We start from the raw sequence: 27,233 nt of genomic DNA on the forward strand, positions 1-27,233 counted from the left end.
ATATTCGAAAGCTTCCATGTAATTCCGTTCATTATTATTTTCCTGTAACAACAGCTGAATCTGGTTTATTTTATTCTCGAACATGTTGTAGACGTTGCAAGTGTATATTAAATTGTTATTCTTGTTTTATCGAGCATAATAATCTATAACAAGTATGAAAACGTGTATTTTAATACTAAAGACGTGACTGGCTTGAAGGTAGTTAGAAAAAACTAGCGTCTAACTAACCAATTATGATGAAGTGCGTTGTACTCAATAACAAACCGATTATTTTAAACTAAAATTGCGATTTTAATTCCTTGGCTGTTTTTTTAAGAATTAAATATTTCAATTTTTATTTATTATATTTATTTAGTTTATTTTATGTTTTATTTATAGGTATATATTTTATGTTATGTAGTTTTATCTTTGTTTTGTTTAATGTTATGCACTTTTTAATTTTCTCTTCCCTATCGCATCTCTCTATCGCTCTAAGGTTTGCTGTTAGAGAACCCAGTTCTGGGTTAAGCTCGCCTTTCTACATGTCTACTTTCGTACTTTGGTACTCTGTGTTGTGTGTATTTGTATATGTTTTTGTGTACAATTTTTATATTTTTTTAACGTCATAAAAAAACTTTTGCATACCTATGCAAGATAAACATGTTATGATTTTTAAAAATTACATCCCAATATTATTTTAGCCTTGGATTACAATGCAAATTTTGATGTAACACGGTATCTTTATTATGATTTATTACACCTGTCTAGACTGGTTATCTCTTAAATCTGTATATCTTAAACTACAACTAAAATTGATGAGTGGTATTAGAAAAATACTTCTTTAAGTCTGGCCTTACGAAGATTATGTCAGATTAAGAATATCATCATCGATCACTAGTCCACAATTACATAGTAAATGTTATTGAATGTTGTTATTTATTTGTTATCAATATTCAGAATTTTCCGCGGAAAACATTGTACCGATCCCGAATAAAATTGGTACATAACAGACACTTCGGACAAGGGTGAAACCGCGGGAAAACGGCTAGTTATCAATAATAAATACCTAATAAGGATATTCTGAAGCATCAAGGTTTTCTTTTTGAAACTGTTAGGTACTATTAATTATCATTGTATCATTACTTAGTATTAGTAGGTACCACTATAATAACAATGAAATGACCAAAAGTCTGCTTCATCAATATTAAATTTTATTCTAAATCAAACAGCCATCTAAAACGCTTTATTGTACCTCATTGCGTAGGTTGCATTAAAACTGGAACAACTTGAGAATAGTAAGGAAACCGTCATTGCTTACATACATATCGGCCTATCAGCTACATCGAGCTACTAATAATCACGTATCATGATGTCACACATAGAGTAGAACTTCCTAAAACGTTGAAGTATAGACGAGCAACTTGAAGGCAACAGTTGCACCACTTAAACTCTGTTTATACTCGTAAATGTGCATTAAAAACCTTGCACGGAATAATGTAGCTTCTATGTAAAATAAAAAATTCAAGAATTGGGAAATTCAGGCAATAGTGCCTAAGACTTTTTTGTGTTTAGATTCAAAATTAATAATTGGAAAGTAATTAACAAAGCTCGTTCGAACTTATCATACTTACAAACTTATCAGCCCTAGTAACAACTACATTATTCAAATGAGCTCTCTATCACTGACGAAACAATAATGAACAAAAACCTTTCAGGCACCTTAATTCATATTGATAAGATAGCAGATATCAATGCAGTCTAGACTGTAAATAGAGATATAATACGAAGGTCGAGCTAATGTTTGGTGCATGAGAAATGAATAAATACATAAATGTGACCCGGATTTACAAAATCACTATCTTTCGATTTCTAACAAAATTGGCGCATTGAGATCACCTTACGGCTCTTTATATCCCACTAGCCGTTTTCCCGTGGTTTCATTCGTCTACCCTACTGCATATACCCAGATAGCTAATCGGAAATAATGCAGCTTTCCAACACTGAAAGAATCTTTCTAAACAGTTCAGTAATTTCGGAGCCTTTAGGGTACAAATTAACAACAAAAAAGCTTTCCTCTTAGTATAGTATGTAGATTTTCAAACATTTGTAGCTACTAAACCTCATGCAAAAAATAACTAAAACAACTTTTAGACAAGTATATACATATGTATGTAGTTTCTATTGTAGCCCAAAAGTGGCTCGTCTGCAACCGTGCATCGCTAAATTTAGGTTAAGCACGAGCAACGGCTCATTACAACACATAGCAACAGCCATATTTATCTCAAGCGACACGCTCGACGTACAAATTATCTTTTTATATCTCACATTATAAAATAGCTGAGTTGAGATTAGAACATTTTGTAGCGTTACAACGTTGCATCGTTTTGTTTTGGAAATATGAGATATCATAACTCTGTATTTAGTTATAATATGTGATTTGGAAATTAGTTACGTCTGCTTAAATTATTTTTATTCGAATTAGGTAATAAAGGAGTCTCGTAGGAGTTTTACAGTTCAATGTTCGAAAATCAAGCGATGAACAGCATAAAAAAATTTATTACAAAACGAAATCGACAGATTTTACAACACACATCCATTTAAAAATCTTTTCTATCGAAAACATCCCAAAATTGGTCAACAAATAAAACTGGCATGACGATGATGATGCAAATCACAACAGAAATAAACAAAAATATTTTGTTTTTCTTTTTATATCTGGGCGTGGGCGATAAAATGATCTGTGCCGTCATCGACACATCTCGATTTAGATACTCATGCTACATCACTATTATGATATTTGTGTAAGTCCGAGCCAAACATGTTTACAGGCAAATAAGTGTATCTACCTACTTGAAAAAGTTTAGGAATGCGCTATGCGTTATGCAGTTCATAGCACCACAAATTGTAATAGGTTTAGAAAAAAAAAACAATTAATGCTTTAGATATATTGGACCGCCTCACATAAATAAATAACAAGCACACTTTTCACATTAAAAATATTTTACATTTTGAACTAAAGAAAGAACAACCGTAGGGATGTCCAACAACCTACTTTTAGTCGATTCTAGTTTTAATCGAACAAAACAAACTAAATAGCACTCGGACTCGGTTGCCATAACAAGAAGAAGTACTTCTAAACAGCAGACAGTAGACACCATTTAATTTAGTTGTGTATACGTGCGCCGGCGCCTACTGGCCTCGATTTGGGTACAGGGCCATTAATTTGACGAGATATGGCCCCAGGCCGTATGTAGTGGGAACTACAGTTTATTAGGTACCCGTCTCATTTAATACACGAACTGTAAACAATGTATGTAATTTTAGTAGATGATAGTTTAGTTTGCATGTTTTTTATAAAACTAGCCGTTTTCCTGCAGTTTCACCCGCATCCCATGAGAAGTAGTACTATAGTCCGTACCGGGAAATGCTGAAATATAGTTTATGTTACTCGGAAAGAGAGTAGCTTTCCAACAGTGAAAGATTTTTTCAAATCGATTCAGTAGTTTCGGGTCCTTTAAGGTACAAACAAATAAGGTACAAACAAAAATGGTTCCTCTTTATTATGTTAGTATAGATCGAATCTTTATTAATAGGTTGAATAGTTATTTGTAAGCATTATCTTTTTTTACAAATTAATATACAAAAAACATTATCTGATCGTTGCATATTCAGCAAATCAAAAGGTATAATAAAAAATATAATTTATAATAATTGGGTTAATATTCGTATACAAATTAGGCTATTCGAAACCAGTTTCTCCACTTCGCTTTGCAAGCAAACCATATTTATATGATAACCAGTTTGTAACTCATCAATATTCGAATCAAACCTCAATGCAAATACAACAAATAGTTACATTATACTAAACAGCCAGTATTTTGTTATAAATAAGACCATTATCATAACCGCAAGTCACTTAATTATACCTATGTGCAATTATTTTTTCTACACTAATTAGGAGCCCTGCTGTGAGGCATTTTACTGTTTTCAACATAAAATTTAGTTCCAACGGTTTTTTTTAAACCGTCACCTGAATTAATTCACTTGGCTAACTGCCTAAGTTTATACTCCGTAAACAAATCCGAATTAGCCACTTTTCCCGTTTTATTGTAGCTGGCAACATTGAATGGCTATAAAACAGAAATATCGATGAAATCACTGCACTAGTTGGTAACAAATTGTGTTTTCATCGGCTTTATTCGGTAACATATAGGTGTATAAATCAGCTGGCTGTCTGAAGATTCTGTGAAGACTTGTTGGATTTCGAAATGGACTGAAAATAAAACGCGTAGACTGTAAACTTGTTAGTTTTGTTTCCTCAAAGTTTAGTAGGGCTGCCGAACTTCTACGAATCTATACTAATATTATAAAGCTGAAGAGTTTGTTTGCTTGAACGCGCTAATCTCAGGAACTACTGGTCCGATTTGAAAAATTATTTCAGTGTTCGATAGCCCATTTATCGAGGAAGGCTATAGGCTACTTGTTATCCGGATTTGTGCCGAGGTTCCCACGGGATGCGGGTGAAAGCTAGTATCTCTATATTAAAAAGTTTTATTTTGAATACTTGCGAAGTCATTTTCACTTGGTTTTTTGAAGGAATAATAACACGAATAATGAGCATCTAATTTTAAACATGTAGGTTCCTACACGTTTGGTCTTAATAGCTTCTGCGGATTATCCGTGAAAGCAAAACAATGCCGGGAACTTTCACATTTAAAACTTTGTACGTAAGGATAAAAGGATTTACTCGTTACGACATTTTGCTAAAAAAGACTTTTATTTTAAAGCTTAGTTCATTAACACTGTATTGTTTAAAACTGCAAGAATCATTTATCTTCGATACCGACACATTACATGCAGCCAGAAAGCACTGTAAATAAGTTTGCAAGTAAACAAAAAAAAATTGGCATCCCTGGGCAGTCGGCGCGTGCGTCCGAAAATATTCTATATACAATATCAGCAGGGTTCAATGCACTCTTTATCTGCACGCCACATTTATACTTAACACATCTACGCTGACTTTATATTGTACTAGCCGTTTTCCCGCAGTTTCACCCACCTCCCGTGGGAACTACTAACCGTCCTGGTATAAAATATAGCCTATGTTATTCGGCAAGAGTGTGGCTTTCCATCAGAGGAAGAATTTTTCAAATCGGTTCAGTAGTTTTGGAGCCTTTAGGGTACAAACATAAAAAATGACTCTATAATATTAGTATTCATTTATATTGTGTGATATTATACAATTAATGGCCTGTCGCATCTGGATAATTAATTGTACTGTTGAATCTGTGAGTTTATTGCTTACACTGAAGATAAATTGTAAACGCATCCAATTTATGTAAGCGCCAACGATATTAATAAAGTTTGTGTTGAAATACAGAAAACTTTGTTTTCTACACGTATGTATACAGGGAATTGTGATTGTGACAATAAAATTAAAGTCTTTGAACATAATTATAAGCCAAGCTATTTACTTATTAACTGCGATATTCAGTTGTGATCTCTCAAAATCAGCTTTAGGTATGCATCTAATTTCATAGCATTTGGCTGCATTAAATATAAACGGTAAGTTTAGATTTTAGTTCTATTTACAACAAAAAATCTATTAAAAATAAACTCGAATAAATAATCGATTTGTAAATATTTGATTTAATAATCGACTAAAATGTAAATCACAGTGGAACCGTTAAATTGCCATGACCAAAAAAGAAATTCGAAACCGGCTTATTCAAAATGTCACGTGTCTGATACGAATACAGTTTATTACATGTATCGAATTTACGATCATCTGTACTTTATCGGGTAACATAAACCAAACGTGCTTATGATATTTTAGACTTGAGACAAGCGCCCACGGAACTCGAAAGTAATAAGAATAGACGTAGTGGAATAACAAACAAAACTATTAATATAAAAACGAACAAGCAAAAAATAGAGCTGTTAATTTATTTTCACTTTCAATTGAGTTTGCGGTTAACCGTTTTTAATAGCAGGTTTTAACCTAGCCACTGTTTGAACCACCTCAAGCATGACTAATAGACAGGTAAGTGTTACTCAATAATTATTTTCCATATGAAATGAGTCGGGAATGTATAGACAAGTGCATTGACCTCGCAACATATTGGCACAAGTGTACTGACAACTTTATATCGCTTTGTTCCACGACACTAAAATTAAACTGTGCTGCGATAGCCGCGAATAATGGCCGAATGATAACAATTATTATAACGTGTACAACATAAATGGGACACATCTGTTTTGCTGCGTATTTGTAAAATGATTGTGTTTTGTTTTAATTGCAATAACAAACCTTCGCTGGAGCCGATATATCTTTCGATTTGCTCACTAGATTGAATTTTGACAAAAGCCACAAAGAATCTAATGTCATTTTCCTATCTCTAGTAGTCAAATCGACAAATAGATATGTTATTGAAATGCGCGGATAGAGTGTTAGAGAAGATCGTAGATAAAATTGTTGGAATAATTAAGGAATTATAACGCTGGGTTGGAACGCAGAGATCGTAGCGTTTACAACAACGTTAATTAATTTACAATTAATAAAACGGTTGATGTTATCTTGTTATGAAATAGCCTTAAGTTGTTAACCCGTGTTCAAAACACACGTGTTTTTGTCTGATATAGAGCAAAGTTTGTTTGTGTTCATACTTTAAAAATAAAATGACTGGCGGCGGAAAATGCGGAAGAGGAATGCAAAAAAAAAGTATCGATTTACGCATCGAAAATCGAAACAATACTGGCAAACTAAGAGTAAGTATCTTAGTCATTAATGAGTTTTTTTTTTGAGAAATAATTTAAAATGTTTGCCAAGTTCACATGTGTTTGTCAGTCGTGTAGCAGTTAACACAATTATTCAAGAATTTTAATCGTACGCAAATGTTGACGGATCATCGGAGTCAAACAAAATTAGTCAACTCGAATAATCGACTAAAATTGCTCAAAAAGTTCGTTATAGAATAAACTGGATAAAGACTGGAAATCACCTTTTCATAACATGCTCGTTGTTGTTTAAAAAAAAAAACATTTAAAAATAATATACAATAAAAACCTGTCTAATGATAAATGATGGAGGAAACCGGAATTCGTGTTCACAAATAAATAATTTCTGCTGTGTAATGAGATATTCCCAAGCGAAATTAAGGAAAAATCTGGAAGCTTCCATTAAAAAAGAACAAATTACCTCATTAGTTAATGAGCAATAGATATTTACAGTTAGGAGAATAACATTCATTTTCTCTTCATCGTTAAAAGCTAACTAATTGGGACAAGATAAACCATCTTGTTTATTGTTTTGTTTACTTAAAATTTAGTGTAATCCGGTTTTAGTTTCGGCAGTAATTTCTACCGTCTCCTAGGAGACAACAGGCCCGTGTCGGCGGTGCGCGTTGTTCCACACAATCCACACTCTCCTCAAAAAGACGTCAGCAAACCCCAGTGGGGCTGACCAGGGCCAAAGCCTGCCGGGGCTGCGGGATTGTTCGAAAGAGTTACCGCGGCCCTGGTACATAAAGGGTTTTAGAAGGAACGTGGTGGGTTCTAGTCAGTAAGACTGGGAGTTACCGCGGCCCTGGTACATAAAGGGCTTTAGAAGGAACATGGTGGGTTGTCAGTAAAACTCTGACACTCCTGCACCCACAAGGTACTACTTAATTGAGACATGATAATCAATTCTACTTCTTTATTGTCTTGTTTACTCAAAATTTAGTTGGATCTATTTTATTTTCCGCAGTAATTATAAATGAAAACACGTATTAAGTAGGTATTTACGTTATTCTTGCACAATTTGTGTACTACTGCGCAGATATTTACTTACCTACTAAAAATACTACAATTGCACAACGTATCGTTTATTCCGATTACGCGCTTAATTGACTAGACGATTCCCTACGATTGTACATGTGTTCTATCAATAAATATCCTACGCAAGTACTTTACCGACCTACATCAATTACTGACCTATAAAAATTAGAATAGATACGTCATGTCTATTTCAAACCAATGGGTTTTTATTCGATTCTAGTTCAGGCGATATTTAAAAGTTCGATATTTTTCTCTCTTACGCAGTTATTTCTGTCTTTGCTGAAGCCATTAATAAACTTAAAATAAATGCATACAGATTTTCGCTATTTAACTAATCGACTAAAAAAAAATTTCGATTAGTTAGTATCGATTAACATGAATTCGATTACTTATTCCTAAAATTAAAATCGTCTATTTCACTCTCCACCTTCAAAACGCACACTACGATGTAGCTTGCAATCAATCGACTAATCAATACTATACTAAAATCTTACCTGATTAGTAGTCAAGTCCCACTGGTCAGCCACGAAAGAGTGCCTGCTATACAGGAAGACGGGAACCTGATGGTCTTTCACGGGAGTCGGGTCACTGTTCACCCTGACGACGGTCAAGTGGGTGGTTGTGGTGCCAACTGTGGATAAGAGAGAGAAGTGGTTACAATTGTGAATTTGCGAATAAGGATTTCAGGATTTTTCGTTGAACACTACAAGATTTCAGGATTTTTACTTGAGAATTCGCTGCAGTCTTCCTTGATGTCTGAATCAAAATTGCAGTAGGCAAGTATACACATATTTAAGTAATTTATGGTCCAGTCTTCATGAAAACATTAACAAATCGATGTTCCTAGGAATTCTTTTTTCAGAGACTGAAAAATCACTACCTATATGTACGACTAGCCGTTTTCACTACTGCCAGTACCGGGATAAAATATAGCCTACTCTGGGATAGTTTAACTTTCCAACAGTGAAAAGGGTACTAAAATATTTCCTCCTTATTATATTAGCACAGATATAGATTTCCGTAGCGCCTAATCAAAGCAAACGCTCAATAAAATCTTGTAGTTGCTATGCTATCATTCAATTAATTATTTGCAAATGAAATCAGTATAAAAGTGCATTTCTTTGCGCATTGTAACTGCAAGCGTGCGTGAAGTATGCACGGAACAATGAGGGGGGGGGGACATGCGCACGAGACGCAAAAACGTGCAAAAACTAATGCTATACAACAGTTGTTGCTAAGCAGACGCAATAGTGGTGGGAATGAGTTTACTTATCGATATATTTTTGTCGATAAGATCGAGTGAGGTTTAAAGGCATTTGTATAGAACTTCTTGCCACTTTTTAGGTACAAATTCTAAATCTTGTTAATCCAGTACCTACTTATTCCGTTACATGAACAATATTGACATAAGTTTAATCCATTTTGCAATGTAGCTATCGATAAAATGAAATAGTCAGGGCTAATCAAAGCAATATAGGAGGACATAATCATTAGATTTCATTAGATGATACCATTTCTCTAAGTGCACTTATCAATTAGTGGCTGAGTGCACTTACTGAAGTGTGCGTAAAAGCCGTCAAATGGATCTAATTTACTTTACTATAAAAATATTTACTTTCAGAATTAAATACTTGGGAAAGTTTTTGTTCTAGTAATAATTACTTAATCTATAATAAACAGACCGTAAACTCAAGGTATTTTCTGCAATATTAAAATTGCGTAATTTCAAAAAATGCATAAAAAAATTATTACCAATTTATATTAGAGTTGCTAAATGCGTTCAGTAGCGTAGTGAATGCGCGAGTTAATCGATTCAAATACCAATTTTTCTAATCGATTATAAAGAAAAGAACAATACTTATTATTACTGATTATATTAGTTGGAATAAATAGGTTTTCTTTGTTAGCAACACCATAGAGAATTCGTCGTAGTATGTTATTTATAAATGTGGTCACAGCTGTAGTCCAGTTAGTGTAAATAAAGGAAAAATTAAAGAAATATTGCATCTGTGTAAACTTTGTATGAGTCATATACATGTAGACACAGAACTTAAAATGACGATGGAATTTTATTTCCTAGAACCACGTATCAAATAAATTCGGAAAACCATATATATATTTTTTTTTAATCTTCTTTATTTAAGGGATTTTTGTACACAATAAGCGACGATGTCAATCCCATCGTACTTCTATAAACATATGGACTTACTTCCTAAACTAATTAAACACCTAAATAACACAAAATTAAAAAAAAAATTAACTAAATTACTGTAGTAAAAAAGTATAGAGCAATTTTGCTGCTTTTGATGCAGGGTTAGCCAAAATGCCATGGAACACTCCAACATCCATTGCAGACAACTTCATCCATTTGAGAAGTGCATTTCTTTTATCCGCGTATCGGACACATTCCACCAACACATGCTGTATGTCCTCTTTCTTGCCACAAACCTCACAGTTAGGAGAGTTTGATTTTCGCATCAAGTTTAAGCAAAATTGTTTAGTGGAACATGTCCTGATCGCATTCGATGTGCCACGACAACTTGTCTACGATTTAGGTGCGCCTCGGCGAACCAAGGTATATGAGGAGGCTCACATTGTATACTTTTATACCAGATTCCTTTCAATTTCGATCTTTCATTAAAATGTTCCTTCCAAGACAAATAGTTTATTTTTTTTATATTTACTTAATATTTCCGAGTAACTAGGTAAAATGTAAGGTGTTTGTTTGCCTGACAGAATGGCATCTTTGGCTAATTTGTCAGCCTCCTCATTACCCACAAGGCCAACATGAGATGGTACCCACTGCAAAATTACTTTTCTACCTGTTTGTTGAAAGTATTGTATCTGTTCCAGAATTGTATACGCAATCGCTAAGCCCTATGTAACCATTCTTTCATCAAAAATTTGTACAAATGAAGTTCGAGATTATTTATTTATTTTTCAGTCAACCGGAAACTAGATCAAACAATTATTTTAAGTTATCAGAAGATTTAAAATAAATTTAAAAAATCGCAGTAGTCCTGTAGATTTAAGTATAAAATTAAGATTTCATAAATTAAAAAAAAATAATATGTTTCTAGCAAGGTCCACAAAAAATATCCCTCTTTATTTTTAAATTAAAATTATCAGAAACTAACCTTGCTTAACAGGCATAAAATGCAAAAATTCTGAGCAGTAAAACTAAGGTTATCATGATAACGTTGTCGCTAAGTGAAGAGAATGGCTGTAACGAATTGGATTTCTTTGTTCATAATAATAATAGGGGTTAAAGTATGAAATTGCCGATTTGTACTGAAAACCTAAATTGTATTTTTTTTTAATTTTTAACAAACTTATTTAATCAAAATAGTTGCCATTATTATCTATACATTGCGGTCATCTAATAAGAAGGTCATTTATGCCTTTACGATAGAACTCTGAGGATCTAGACTGCACAAACAGTGTGAAAGAATTTTGTTCTGCCTCCTGGGAAGAAACTTCTTGTGACGTAGATAATTGTCCAAATCACAAAAAAAAATGGTCGTCCGTTAGAGCAAGGTCTGGCGAATATGGAGGAAGACGAATAGTTTCCAACTGCAGTTCCTGAAGAGTTAAAACGGTTTATTTTGCTGTATGAGGCCTCGCGTTGTCATGGAGCAATAGCGGTGAAGGTCGATTCATGAGTCGTGGCTGTTTTACTGCTAATTTTTTCAACATTATTCGGTGTTCGGCTGGGTATCTGGGTAGTTTGACTAGGATCGGCGTTCACCGTCTCTCTTAATTTCTCGTTAATCACCTGTCAGGCGGTCTTTCTCATGGCTCGTTCTTCAAGTCGAAGTTTCCACCACGAAAGCGTTTAATCCAAAATCGCACGGCGCGTTCTTTAGCAGACACCTCTTCAAATGCAGCATTGATATTGCGGGCTGTTTCTGCCGTTCAATCCCGCGTCGGAACTCATATTCAAAAATTACTCAAATTTTCGCAGTATCCATCTTTCTTGTTTAAGTTGAATAACAAAAACAATTGAACATCGATAATCAAATGTTTCACATTTTTTTAAAGAAAAACATCACAGAAACCACGTGAAAAAAGTTCCATTCGAAAACCTCAAACCATGAAGACTCTATGGCAATTCAAAAACCTACTAGAATAAAACGGCAATTTCATACTTTAACCCCTAATATTACACATTGAAGGAAAAAAAATGAACTTTGTAGTCCAATTGTTACCCATTCAATATATTTTTTTACTTTTAATACTTTCTTATAGTGGTATCGGGGAACCGATTTTTTTGTGATGTCTGATCTGATAACTGTCAATTTACAAGGGAACATAACATTTTTGTATTGATTGACAGTCCTGTCAACTGCACCAAAAAACGGTAAGACATGTTTATTGACTGAATCAGCGCAGGCGTTATGCTGTTAAATACACCGTAATAACTAGTTTTTTTTTTTTACTACAGAACTATGTATAAGTAAATTATGTATTAGTACATTGAGATCAAAACATCGATAAGCGTAGGTAATTATTTTGCGTCTGCCCCATCACTATGATAATTAAATAGATGTAAAAAACGGACATTCTAACAGCACAAGTGTATTGAGAAACTCTCGCATTACAATGATGCGTCTAGACAATTTGCTCGCTTTTCACACAGTAAATAGATCGCCCATTGTTTGTTACTAACTCTTCTATTTATAGATGTTGACTAGCTTTGTCCCGTGGTTCCTAGTTCATTGCATCTTTATTCTAATTTTTTACTAGCACTATTCGCATCACTTTTTCCTACAACCTTTTCCTTTTTTTACCACACGTACTAAAGTACGTTCGATAAAGTCTATGGTACCTACCTACCTGTAGATCTATACACATATTAGGAAATGAATTAAGACACATATGTACATAAAATTGTTGAAATTAACAATATTCTACTGTAATAAATCGTTTTTAATACCCGATAGAAGCGAAATTTTGTAATTTCTAACAACGTCGTAAATAATATCGTACCTACATAAACACAGACAGTAAAACATTACACATAGCGACTAGTGGATTATCCATAAACAGTGTAACTACCTACTACGTCTACATAAATCACTTCTAATCCTATTGAATTCGCATTACAGGCTGGGAAAAGAATGCGATTGTCAATGTTATTTTTATCACGCTTTTCCTCACTAATAACGTTTATTTGTAAGCTTGTTTCACTTAAAATCGAGAAAATCTCCTTCTTTTTACAAGACTGTGAGGAAGCAAATTCGAGTTTGCACAACGCGAGGAATTTGCGACGCGCTATCAATTTTGCGCTTCTGCTCAATGACGTAGAAATAAGGACATTTATGCATGAAAATGCATCGCTGTCCCGTGGGGGACTCTTTTAGTAACAGACCAGCATGTTATGAAAAAGTGAAAATATTTTACGGCTAGCTTGTAAGTACTTAGCTGCTCGGCGGAAGTCGGAAACTTCGTAAGCATGATGGGTTGTCCTGATTAAAAAGTTGACAACTACCGTTGTGACATTTTCATCTCACGCTGTTTGATTACGTTCAATATCATACATGGAATTAAAAGAATCATCTGATATTTGAAAAGCACCTGAATTCGTGAATTTTGCTTTGAGTTAGAAGCACGAAAAATACGTTGGTAACTAGACCTCATTACTTTTTAAGCCTAAATCACAATCAGTAGCCAGGCCAGACACAGGGATTACACGGACGGATTATTTTATGAAATCACTCAGAAACCAGGCTCTGATAAAGTTATTTATAACTGGAGTGTTATCTACTAGCCTGGATATTTAATAGATAAGTATTCTAATATTCGTTGATGGATATTGAATGAAGCTCATAATAGGCTAGTTTCCTAAAAAATAATAATTAGTCCGTCTTGTAGATTGTCCAAAATTAAGCGATACGTATTTTTTCTTTTTTAAATTGGATCAGAACTTGTTAAGATATAGCGTGTTAAAGTTGAGTGTGACGTCACAAGTTGCTACAATTTTCAGGACACTGTGACGTAAAAGGCCCCCACTCCTAATTTTTGAAGTGTATTATCTTTGTCATTTTATGTTTAATTAAAAAAAGAAAAAATACGTATCCAATATTTTTTGATTATCTAAAAAGCGGACTAAATATTATTTCATTATTTCGACCCTGGACACTACCCTATTTTCGGAGCCAAAGTAGAGCAGATTGAGTTTGGAAATCAACATAGTTTTGAAGTAATTTTCTAGTTAGATTGAATAATTTCATAAGTGGTGATTGAAACTTGAGAAACACAAGTTATAGTTTTGTAATAATTGAAGTTTAGATGCTCGTGATTACGACAGTTACTGAAGTTGTTATTAAGCACTATTAACAATTTAATCATGCCCGTTTAACAGAGAATATATTGCTTCGAATGCCAAACAGAACATATTGATTCAGCAGGTAGCAATCAAGCAGTCGTCAGTCTGCTATTGCAATTGTGTCAAAATGATTTATCATTGACTCATCACTATGCATCGTTTACATTTTAATTTTATTGTTTACTTTCATAGATTGTTGAAAAAAAAGACTGCATAAGCTATGAAATTCAGTTAAGTATTATGATGATGATGACAATTTTACATCAATTTGTCATAATCTCAAGAACAGACAAGCCCTGATTGACAAACGAGACGATAGTCTTTTTTTTAACGATGTCAAAAATCATCAAATGACTCCTCCCGCTGTGGTTTAGCAGCGGTGAGGGAGTGTCAGACTCTTACCGACTAAAAACCGTCGTGATCCGTCGTAGGCCTTTTATGTACCAGGGCCGCGGTAACTCTTTCGAACAATCCGGCAGAACGAGACGTTAGTCTGTCTCCTACTTTCGAAATTCTAGATCTACCTTCTATTCGCTAAAATTAATACATCACGTCGTTGTAAATAAGATAGTAGGGAAACTAAAGTGGTTAGCTTACAACTCACGAGTGTAAGTAGCTCTGGCCAAAAATGTTGTCTATCATTATAGCTAGTGATAACGTAATCACTATTATTTACCAACGACTAGTCGTTAAGATATAAGCCGGTCTAATATCTGGGTATATATACGTTCGATCATGGAGAACAAAATTACTAGCGGAGGTGCCATAACAAAACATCTCCTAAGAAAAGAGAGCGCCAAAATATGGGTGTGCGACTATGAGGAACGTTACTGCCCCCGTATTTTTGCGCCTTCTTTGGAACCTGCCCATTTTTGGTAACACCAAAAATTGTTTACTCATGTCACAAAACACCCGAACACCGCGTTAGTTCACTCATGCTAATCGTTTTGTTCATGCCCACCGTAAGTATTTGACCTAGTAGAAGGCACCTGACCGACCTGCATTGTGGTATCTCCGCTCATCTTTCATTACTCCGTTCGTTCAATTGACTAGCTATGTCTCGCGAGCTTGACCACATTCTGAACTACTTTGCCCGTCTATGACTTTTCTCAATCCGCCAACTAAGCATTTTAAGTGTCTTTCCTATTTGGTTACAAATTAAAAGCTGGGGAAAATTAATTTATTCACTAGCTAAGGAAGCAGGAAGACAATTCGATCAATCAAATCAAAAATTTTAAAAATTTTGTAAGACTTCTGTTTAAGAGGCTTACAATGATTGCAATACAATTAAATTAATTGTTGTTTGTAAGGAAAGTCGACGAGGAAAATTCGATAAACGATGTTCATTATAAAAAAAGCGTGTAAAAAACCAGAAGTCTTTTATGGATTACATAAATATAGGTGGCTACATCTTCAGAAAACTCTAGGAGTCATATTTCATCTTTATCATATAAATAAATATTTACTGTAACTTCTAACAGTTATATAACGATATGTAAATAAGTAAGTACACACTTCAGAGATATCTCCAGTGAGTACACATACACAATAACATAAGTAGGTATCTATGTACTTTATTTATTGCGCTATGTATTTTTATCTGAAACAGGAATTTTATTTTCTGTATCAAGGTTATGAGATAACACCTGGTTCTCATAAAAATTCCAATTCAAATTCAATCCAAATTTATGTACTTTCATGTACTGGATTGTGTTTTGAATATTAAATGTTCATAAATGACTGAAAAAAGAAACAGGTCAACTGCGAGTCGGACCCACGCAACTAGGGTTCCGTACAAAACTTTTCTAACCGAAATGAAGTGCATATTAAGCCAGGATAATAACAATTGTCTACATTATGTAGGTATTACATTTTTGGCTATATTTACTGTCACGTCAAAAATAGCATGAGTGTCTGATAACGTTATAACGGATAACAGACTGCCAGACGACCGATTACACATTGTTATCGCGAAATTAAATGGTTCAGAACATCTATCGAACATGGCGATAACAAGTTTCGGAACATTAAGTTGAATAGAATTATGAAGTACCTGCCTATCTACTTGTGATAGGATGAATTGAACACTTATAGGTATATAGTTTACTGAAGTTTACCCACGTGCAGGAGTAACACGGAGTAAGGAAAGATGAGCGAAGATGCATAAAGCAAGTAGGTCAAGCAACTTTTTCTAGGTCTACGTATGTACGGTATGACCAAAGCCATCAGTTACAAGAGGAGGCGTTTGGGTTCTTTAAGACAACAGGTCAACGATTTTTGATCTAACAATAAATTGGCAGGTCCCAAAAAGGCTTATAAGGGCACGGACAGTAACGTTTCTTGTCCCCCGAACATCCGCATTTTTGCGTGCTACTTCCTTAGGAGATTTTCCGTCATGGCATCTCCGCTCTCCGCTGGTCATTTTGTTCTCCATGGTAAATAACTTAGTAGTTATATATGTTTCTTAGACACTTTTAGGGATAGGGGCTTACTTGAATGACAGATCAAAGAAAGTTTCAATAGGCTAGTTTCCTAAAAAATAATAATTAGTCCGTCTTGTAGATTGTCCAAAATTAAGCGATACGTATTTTTTCTTTTTTAAATTGGATCAGAATTTGTTAAGATAAAGCGTGTTAAAGTTGAGTGTGACGTCACAAGTTGCTACAATTTTCAGGACACTGTGACGTAAAAGGCCCCCACTCCTAATTTTTGAAGTGTATTATCTTTGTCATTTTATGTTTAATTAAAAAAAGAAAAAATACGTATCCAATATTTTTTGATTATCTAAAAAGCGGACTAAATATTATTTCATTATTTCGACCCTGGACACTACCCTATTGTTTTTATCCGGGTAGATGGAGTAGTTCCTAAGGGGATTAGGGATACATACGAGTGAAAAAAGACGGTAACTGATAGCAGTCTTCTTTGCGTTTTCATGAGAAAAGTAATTGAAAGTTGGTGGTTTTTTAAACGGAAAATAAATATGCCAATGTGATTCAATGACGTCCAACCAACAGGTATAACGTACAAGCTATGCGAGCGACTTGAACACTTAAACTTGAGTTTATGTTTCCTATACTTACTATACTAATAACTTAGGTTGTGAGTGACATACGGTAATCTAGGACTGCAGAAATGAATGAAAACATTTTTACTATTGCAAGGCCACGCCTATCTTCGAGAGTGGTGGGCTCGGTCGAAAGATCGAGAACTGTGGAAGCAAGCTGGGGAGGCCTTTGCCCAGCAGTGGGACATTATAGGCTAAAAATAATAAGGCCACGTCTTTTTAGTTTCATAGGCTTTCAATTTTGATGGGGGATTAAGTACTGATGCTAAGTAAAGTAACTAACTAATATCATTTTGAGCGACACCTTTGTACTTTATCATCCTGTTAATTAATCTTGCTTAATTTAGTGTGTTTGTCCACAAGATCCGTCTTCAGACCCACGTGTCAGCCTGTCTTTGTTATCAAACGCATGAAGATAGGCACTTCATCTATATGTTTTGCGATTACAATACACAACATAATAAAAAACTCGTTATCTCAGTAACAGATTACAGGTTATCGCAACACTGATTACGATGTTTCATTAGCAATTAACTCTGAAAGATTTCTTTCTCGTTATCTTTTGTGGTAAAATGTTTATGATGGACTTCCTGTGCTCCATAGTTTCGTGGGTTTTTTTAATAATCTTTTTACTAAAATATACAGGTTCAGATCTTTAATAACTGTCTCGATAGTTTACGTGTTATTCCTTTAATCTATCACTATTTGCCATGAAGGTTTCCTCTAGAAGAGTCTGTCTTATTATTCTTGCTTTCAAGCATCAGACAAGTTGCTGCTGGTGATTTATTTACCAACTGCATCTGTTTTACCAGAATCAATGTATCCTTGTCAAACAAGACTTTGCATAACACAGAAAAACTCTTGCATATACATAATCTCCTTTGTATTAATGTATGCAAATGCTGCGTTCAGAATTAATTTACATACATGTTTCTTGTTCAAACAATTAGCTTCTGAGCTCCCAACTGTGTTTGTAGAAAACATCATTTAAATATACGTTCTATATTTAAAACAGTGCTAGTATTGTTTTAGTCTATTCGCGTGAGATTTGAAACTGTGAGGGTCCAACAATAGTTCCCTGAGGTACACCAATTATAATTGTGAGAATAATGTGGCGTTTGTGACGGGCGGTAGCCGGCCGTGTTGTTACAAAATCATGAAGGATCATTAGAATAACTATTGGGTCTTGTCTCTGGCGAAGATTTCAGGAACGAAGGGACGTCTTTGTGGAATAATAAATAATTCACCTTTGGCACCTAAATACAAATATTTGGTACATTTCAATATTATAGTTACCGAAACAAAGGCTCCATAAGAAACATGCACTCAGCTGACAATGAAAAAATCTAATTTGAAAAAATTACAAAAAGACTATGTAGTAATTTCATCACTATTCAATCTTATTAATATCCGGTCCTCATTTCATCACAATATGAAGATCATTACATTCAATAAAAGCTGATCATATGTATCACGAGAACGAGAAACGAGAATTTAAATATTGTGTGGATAATATCTCTGCAAGAAATATTCAATTTTACTTATTTCATCCTTTTTAATAGAAATTAAGTAGAGTTTTATGGACACGTGAGCAGTAGGTATAATTGATTGTTGAGTACAAACCCTATATAGGTAGTAAAGTAAAAACTGAGTCATATTTGTGTGTCACAGTTTAACTCCTGTCGTCACACTTTGTGGTAAGAAAAGTAAACGCGAAAGCTATTAGTTGTATCCAACAGTTGACATTTCCTTATGAATGAAGCAATAACACAAATACATTACATCATTTGGTAGAGAATTATCTATGAATGGATTAATTGTATTGAAGATCACGTATATCAATGTAATTCAGATACGGTTATAATGTTATCAACTGCGGAATATTACTAGTATTGGTTAAAAGTTTCATCAGCCCCCTCTTGCCTACAGACTTGTCAGACATGACTGTCCCATGGACCCACAGGTTTTTTAATAATAATCTTTTGCTCAAAACCTTCAATCTGGAATCTGTGGATATCGCCTGATTTAAATATTCGTAGACTATACACTTGAACTTGGTAAAAAAATCAAAGATATTAGATTACATTTGTATGATAAAAATAATAAACTGCAAACTGAGCATAACGGTTCCAATTTTTGACTTTTCAGGAACAGAACCCTAAAAACTAAATAGGTCACCAACAAACAAATTATCCAGCTTTATAATAATAGCTAGTAGATTACGTATAAATTAAATAATCGCACCATAATCAGCACCCATAACTTTACCAAGAACAATTCACATAAACAAGGATAAAGTTAACATAAAATTAAAAACACGTGAAGCTTATGAACCCGGAACATTTAACTTTAAAGTAAAATAGTTTGTTTCACATTTGTATGCAAATTAATACGTGGATGAGACATTGCGTGTCGCCGTTTATTTATTGTTTTCACCTACAAATACTTACGAAGTAGGTACTTGTATTGTCAATTGCCATTGACACGTTATAAAATAAAATGCTTTAAATTAAACATTGGTAGGTATTGTTATGTCTGCACGTTGTAAGTTAATAGTCTGCGGTTCTGCTGTTGACTGTTTGCTATCCGACTATCTAACGGTGGATCTCTATAACCTACTATCCGTTGTTTTGTGATTAACGATAGAATTTGAACACTAGCCCCGTCACGGAGGACCAAATAACTAGAGCCCCATACATGTAAGAACAAATTCCGATCTCTAGCAAGCGACAAAACAGATAATTACATAGAATATTGAAACGGCGGTAAGTGATACATCTACTCTTTGTCATGTCAAACAAAGCCTGATATAGTAATTAAAAGTCATGTCTCCCCTTAGCAAATAGATGAATTTAATATACCTTCCTATTACAAAAGCTTTTGACGTAGTCGTCATGTTTCATGTGTAAATAAATCCTTCAACTTATTGTACTTTACCGGTTAATTAATTGTCGAGGCAAAATTCATCACTTGTTGAGTCATTTGCAGTTTTGCACACAATATATCAACGGTTAAGAAACTTACAAGGATTGGGTACAACTTGGCACTCTATCTATCTACTCCGTACCTAATACCACCCAGGTATAGTAATATCAATAATTTCAAGTTTTCCTTGAGAACGGCGCAAATACTTAGCAACAGCTATCGAACTCGCGCTAATAAACGTTAATAAGCTGGAATCTATGAGTTTCGACACTTCTGTCTGAATCAACATTGAAATATTAGCACTCCTATGCAAACATGATATAAGCTTTATTGAGGATATGTCGGTAGCTAAGCGAATATTTGTTATCCTGAAAATAGATACCGTTGTCTTGGAGGCCTATTGGCAAATGAGTGGTTTTAATTCAAAATTCCACCATGTTCTATGCACGAATATGGAGCTCAAGAAAGATGTACCATTGTAGACCATGATGCATCGATTCCAAATAAACAAGCTAAAGACGAAATGAGACTAAATGTTACAGATAAAAAAACACCATTAGGTAATAGATAGTTAACGATCGCATCAATAAACGTGTTGTCTAATTCCCTAGTAATTAATAATACGTATCTCTTTGCCACACAAAGGAAATAACAATCAAAGTTGAAAAACAAATCATACTCTTCAAAGGATCTCAAAGGAGGCCATTCTTCCCCATGTTAGGATGAATTCATAAACAATATATTATTTGATAGAAGGAGTTTTGTTAGTGACAGGTGAAATTACATATAGAATTGGGGAATTGGGGGAAAAACTGTAATATATTTCCTCGAAAACATCTTTTTAATCAAATATTTATTGTTTATCTATTATTAGTATGCACAATATGTTCCAACAGTACCAAATCTTGGTTCAATCGTAGGTATGTTCCATTTGACATTTATGACATCCTATTGTCTATTGACCAATATAATCGAAACCTTCTTATGAACTTTATGCTTATATTAATACGGGTGAGATTAGAATAACACAGCGTATTTTTAACTGGATATTGACTTGACATAGCAACAGCCAAAAGAGCCACGGCTATATCGTGTTTGAATATTTTTATGTATTTATTTAAATATTCAATTGTCTAAACGGAATTTTCTATTTCGAGGCGTTGACTTAGTGTGTGGGACTTAATTAATTTGCCCATACATGTGTATGATGGCGTCTATTTGCAGATATAAAACGATTTTAAAGAAATTTATGACTTACGAAATATAGAAAGTGAAAATTTGTAAATTATTTTACCCTAATTCAGGGTAATAATGCTAATGGCAACTCTTGTCATTTTCACCAAAAATATAAGTGCTCGGCTTGAATTTTAAGTTCGTGTTAACTTTTTAATTTGTGTTCGAAGTTCGAAATTGATGAGCTGAAGCATATTAAAAAATTAAGTCTACGGATATTTTTATATTTTGCGTGTTAATTGTTTACCCATAAAATTCGAAGTAAGCAAATACCAAATCCTTCTAATAATATGTGCTGTTTTGATGGCTGGGGAATCGCTTGTATGTAAATATTTACGAAATGAAGTGGTATGTTTTTATTTAGCATTAGTTCTCAGTCAGTGATTTCTGAAAACAGATTTGCGATTTTATTATGTAATAGGTACAATTTAAATACCTATTATTGTGAGTAACAAAAACATATCTTTAGCCGCTTGGTGTTCAAAAACAACAGCGTCTGTTTTGATGAACCTAATAAATGATAATTTGATTATCGCATATTATTTTGGCAAGTTCGCTTGTAGCTAGCATCTGCCAACCACGACAAGATATTTCTACGATTTCTATCGAATACCGCGAAGTTTGTTACTACATAAAGTTATGCATTTTGGTTATGCGGATAGGCTGACTTTGAAAATGAACTTTCCACAGTTTACGATTCGTCCTTATCATTTGTCTTATCAATATGTCAATGAAAAATCAGCTTGCAAAGTGATGAGTTTGCTTTAGTAATCATCATCTGCCGAGCCTTTTCACGACTATGATAGGGTCGGCTTCAAGTCTCACCGGATGCAACTGAGTTCTAGTGTATGATGAAGTGAGTGTGCGAAATATTGACTTACCAGTAAGTGTACACATTCTGCGACTGTTGATGTCCTGCATCACCTGCCGCATCAGGCCGCCAAGCGCCTTCGCTTCGCCAGAAATTGACTGTTTCGAGAGCCATTCAGTCTCCAACTCCATTGATAACTAGACAAGAGGGATTAAGTAAATTATTTATTTAGACGTTAAATCAGTTACATTGTTCATGGTTGTGAGTTTTTGCTGGTCTAAAAGGATTTCTGATTTGCCCCCTTGGGTAATTGCCAATTCTCCTGATGGTGTCAAATTAAAATAATTTGAAAGGATTCACAGGAAAACAAAACGTTAAAATTAAATTTAAACTTCTCCAAACTCCCCAAAAGTTCGGGACGGGTCGGTTTTAGGGCTTTCAAATACCGGATTTTTTCAATTCCGGTATCAATACCGGTATTAGAAATTTCAATACCGTGATCACGTGATCACGGTATTGTCGGTCATGCAAATTTTAATACAGTTACTTTGACTACAGAAATGCTGTTGTAAATATTTTTTAATATTGTCAAATCGAATTCGTCTAATTTGAAATCGGAGTTTAATTTAAGATCGATTAAAACCTTTAAAACACAATCCTTTAGTATCAAAAAGCGTCCAATCATAGCCCCGACACTATGACCAAAAATGAGATTGACTTCATCATGACGAACAAGAAGCACATAGTCAGAGACGTCTCCGTGATCAATAGGTTTAATACCGGTAGCGATCACCGACTTGTCCGAGGCTCTCTGAATATCAACTTCAAGGCCGAACGTTTCCGTCTGATGAAGGCCAGGCTCCGACCAACACTGCTCCAAACCATTTCAGGATCTGAAACTTTTCAGTCAAAGGAGAACCGATTTGCCACCGTGGAAACCACAACAGACGTTAACCAGAACCACGAATATGTGGTTCAGATCCTCAGGGAGGAAGGTTCGAGATTCTGTAACATGCAGCGTAAGGGCAAGAAATCAAAGCTTTCGGAAGAGACATTAGGGCTTATGAAGAAACGACGTGAAAACCCGCCCGTCAATTCGTCAGCTAAGCGGGTTCTAAACCAAGAGATCAACAAGCACATACGATGCGACCTCCGGTGCTCCAATACTCTTGACATTGAAAGAGCAATTGAGCTGAATCAGGGGTCAAAGGTGTTCGTACAATCTCTTGGAAGAAGCCACTTGATGAAGCTGATCACAACAAGTGGAGAAGTCATTTCTTCGGTGCCGGCAGTCCTTTCGGAAGTGGAAAACTTCTATGGCCGGTTATACGCATCGCATGCATCTCGACCTGATCTCGGAAATGAGGATTCTAGAGCCACATTAACACGCCATTTCACCGAAGACCTGCCAGAAGTCAGCAGTGGCGAAATCGAGATTGCTGAGCTATTAAAAGCAGGAGTTAAGCCCGTACTGGGGGAGCTCCAGAAACTTTTTAACGCCGTCCTGTTTGAAGGGAGAACTCCAGAGGCGTGGAGTAGAAGTGTTGTCGTCCTGTTCTTCAAAAAGGGAGACAAAACCCAGCTGAAGAACTATCGACCCATTTCCCTCCTAAGCCACGTCTATAAGCTGTTGTCAAGAGTGATCACGAACCGACTTGCGCGAAGACTCGACGAATTCCAACCACCGGAGCAGGCTGGGTTTCGGAGCGGATACGGCACCACACAGTGCGGCAGATTATACAGAAGACCGAAGAGTATAATCAGCCCCTGTGTCTAGCATTTGTGGACTATGAGAAGGCCTTTGAGTCGGTTGAAATCTGGTCTGTTCTGGAGTCCCTGCAGCGTTGTCAAGTAGATTAACGTTACATCCTAGTGATGAGATGTCTCTTTACTACTGACTAACAAAACAATAACGTTGTTTAAGAAAGGTGCGGGCGGGTATGCTGGAGATAAAAGTTGGCGCTTATACACAAGTGTACTGTGTGTTACTTAATACACAAGTGTGAAGTGTGAGAATAATATTACCAGTACATACATCTTACGAGTCGTAGTTATTTATCTTATTTAATACAACTTCCTGCTGCTTATTACAACAAACCACAATAATTAAAATTATAAAAAGATGTAATACCGTAATCACGGTATTGGCTCGTCAATACCGGTATTGAAAAAAGACCAAAATATATCCGTGATCACGGTATTACGGGATCCCGTAATACCGGTATTGAAAGCCCTAGTCGGTTTACTTGTTCAAAAATTTTAATATTTCCAAAACAGATCTTGTTTCTCTTGCTTTCCAATTTATTCATACTGCGCCCCCATTTCTAACTTTCCTACATTATATGGTAAAGCGTGTTGCAATAGAGAATGGATGAATAATGGAACTATCGATTCATAATGCCTCTAAAAGGATAAGTAGGTGAATATATTCATTTGTTACGGGAAATCGGAAACCACTCACTGCTATCGTATTGTGAGCTCATTTGAGGAAACCGAACCTTACTTGTGAGTGCATATTGCACATGCAATGGACTTTTCTCCTTTTAATAAAATCAGTGTAGCACGTGTATTTCTAGTACATAAGTAATTAGATAGATCATATCAATTGCTAGGAGAGGTCAATTAGTCTCTCGTAGGTAACAACCGGCGCCAGGTCTACTGACAAACATGGTTGAAGTATGATATAATCTGTTATTGTCACTTGCCAACTTTGAGTGACAACGACTAGCTGGCCTTGTTTCACACTACTCAAGCAAGCCTTTGTAACACTAACATTAATTAATGTAGGTGTTCAGCAAATATTTATGTTTAGAAGACCGAACATGTGAAAAGCATTGTTTGGTCGAATCGTTCACACAGAACGTCGTCCTAAAAAAGTATCCTTCATTGGTTTATCGCCACCCTTTTTTATGGGAAATCATCAAATGACCCCTCTCACTGTGGGTGCAGCCTGAGGGTGTTTTAGACTCTTACTGATTAAAACCCGCCATGTTGCTCCTTATACCTTTTATGTTCAAGGGGCGATCCCTTTAGCCCGATAGCTTTCGAACAATTCCTCAACCCCAGTTATCGCCACCTGGTATATCGAGATCCAGGTTGGAGTATCAGATATTAATTTATATTCTGATAGTGCTACTAACCAGGTATTCTGTAAGCTTCTTGACGAGTGGCTCGAGATGCACCGTCCTGGCCCAGGCATCGCAAACGAAGCACAGGTTGAAGTAATAAGCGTTGCGAGCATACTTCTTGTTGTCTATGCGTACTGGGAAGCCCAGGATCTTCGAGCCGAGGAGGGTTCTGGAAAAATATTTGTAGTTTAACTTACGGAAAATAATACAGAATCATTTTTGTCCATTATGCAAATTAAGGGGTTTAGATCTAAGTGAAAACTTGCTGCGCTGACCCCAAATAAAAATTGGGATACGGGCAGAAGGATAACGATGAAATGTAGGTGAAAAAGTAAACTCAGATGAGTCAGTAATTGATCAGTAAATAACTTTCCAAGGCCTTTTAAGCCTGATACGAAGATAAGAAATCCTTGCTCCACTCTTGTCCGAATTCTTCTCAAGATCTTTTCATAAGATTCAATTATTAATTAATATCTTTTACCGCATTCAATAACGGCTGCAATGCTGCTAATGACTTCGTGTGAACCTAATCAAAAATTTTGATTGGTACTACCTATGTAGGTACTTTTTTTTCATTTTCATTACTAGCGTCCGGTACATACAAGACAATGAACTTTGATGCTGTGGTGAATCGGTAATTTCTTGGTTGCAGCTGCACGGTAGAGTCGGTAGCCGGCGAGTTGAGCGGAACGGCATCCGTGGCGCGAAAGTTATCGGCTCCGATCTTTAAGACTTTTTTTAGTGGCTGTATGTGTGCGCGTGTTTTTTAATTGATTTCGTTCGAAGTTTAGAACTACTGCTGAGAATATAATAAAATCACTGTACCTAAAAGTTGAGACGGTTTGCTGCGGTACTTAAACAAATCATTTTATAAATTATGGTAATTAATTTGTGATTTATTAAAACGTCGGTTACCTGCGTGATTTTACTGTTTAATCGTCTTTTATTTCTAATTAGGTACCAACACTTCATTACGGAACTCAAGCTGTCAATCCTAAGTAGGTATTTGTATCTGAGAATTATGGATAATTTATTGTTAGATACCTACCACCTATACCTGATTATTGGTACTTAGGTATATTTACTGGTCAGTGTTTAGGTAGATATATATTCATTAAGTAATAATCAAAACAAAAATGAAAGGATGGATTTCTAATGACGGTTGTAGGTAATTCATATTTTTGCATCAGTAACAATTTGTCAAAATTGCTCAATGTGTAAAAAATCACTTGAACTAGCACTTATCACTTTGAGATGTGCCAAACAAAAAAAAGATAGGTTTCTGTTCACTTTCAAACAAACAAATAAGTGAAATGGAAATCTTTCAACAGATTTCAATTACCTACTTTTTTACAGAACATGCAACGTTTATGTCATAAAAGAATTTTGCGACTACCCGCAATCATACTTACACTGTTAACGTGCATCTTTGAAGTTGTACTTTCGGTATGATATAATGACTGACTGTATCAAAAATATCTTTCGATATATAATTTTCTGGCACTTGGCATGTTATCTTAGGACCAGCAGTCGGGTGGAATTCACACAAAAATATACAACGAATTGGCCCTTCCTGTCCACAACCTTCGTAATACTTCACTTTGCCATCCATTGTAAACAAATGAATTTCAATAACACATCACTCACATATTTCTATTTACACTCAGTAAATTCACAAACAAACAACAAGAACACTAAAGCATTTAACAGAAATAGTAACACACGAACACTATTTTCATTAACGTAAATAAAACTGTTTTCGACGCACTAATTGATACACCCACTCCTTACGCGATTTTTAACAGACTGACGTAATTTTATTACGACGAGTATTTTGTTGATAATAAAATGAGTGACGTTTCAGTTCAGTATCGCCAGTATAGGTGTTTCGAATTACCCCTGTTACTTTAAATAATTATAGTAAGTCAATTGAATATGCTATAA

General features: G+C 35.0%; 1 protein-coding gene across 1 annotated transcript in view; it reads right to left on the minus strand.

Moving 5' to 3' along the window:
• LOC110383398 (GATOR complex protein NPRL2) overlaps nt 1-27,133 on the minus strand; it is a 66,786-nt gene extending 39,653 nt beyond the window's left edge. Inside the window, exons 1-4 of the mRNA XM_049837978.2 lie at nt 26,702-27,133; nt 25,302-25,458; nt 22,232-22,358; nt 8,292-8,428 (exon numbers count right to left, since the gene is read on the minus strand). Coding sequence (XP_049693935.1) covers nt 8,292-8,428; nt 22,232-22,358; nt 25,302-25,458; nt 26,702-26,901 — 621 coding nt within the window. The 5' untranslated portion in view covers nt 26,902-27,133. The remainder of the gene's footprint in view (nt 1-8,291; nt 8,429-22,231; nt 22,359-25,301; nt 25,459-26,701) is intronic.
• Between the last annotated feature and the right edge of the window lie 100 nt (nt 27,134-27,233).

The sequence above is a fragment of the Helicoverpa armigera genome, chromosome 8, assembly GCF_030705265.1.
Source record: "Helicoverpa armigera isolate CAAS_96S chromosome 8, ASM3070526v1, whole genome shotgun sequence".
NCBI classification, from domain to species: Eukaryota; Metazoa; Arthropoda; class Insecta; order Lepidoptera; family Noctuidae; genus Helicoverpa; species Helicoverpa armigera.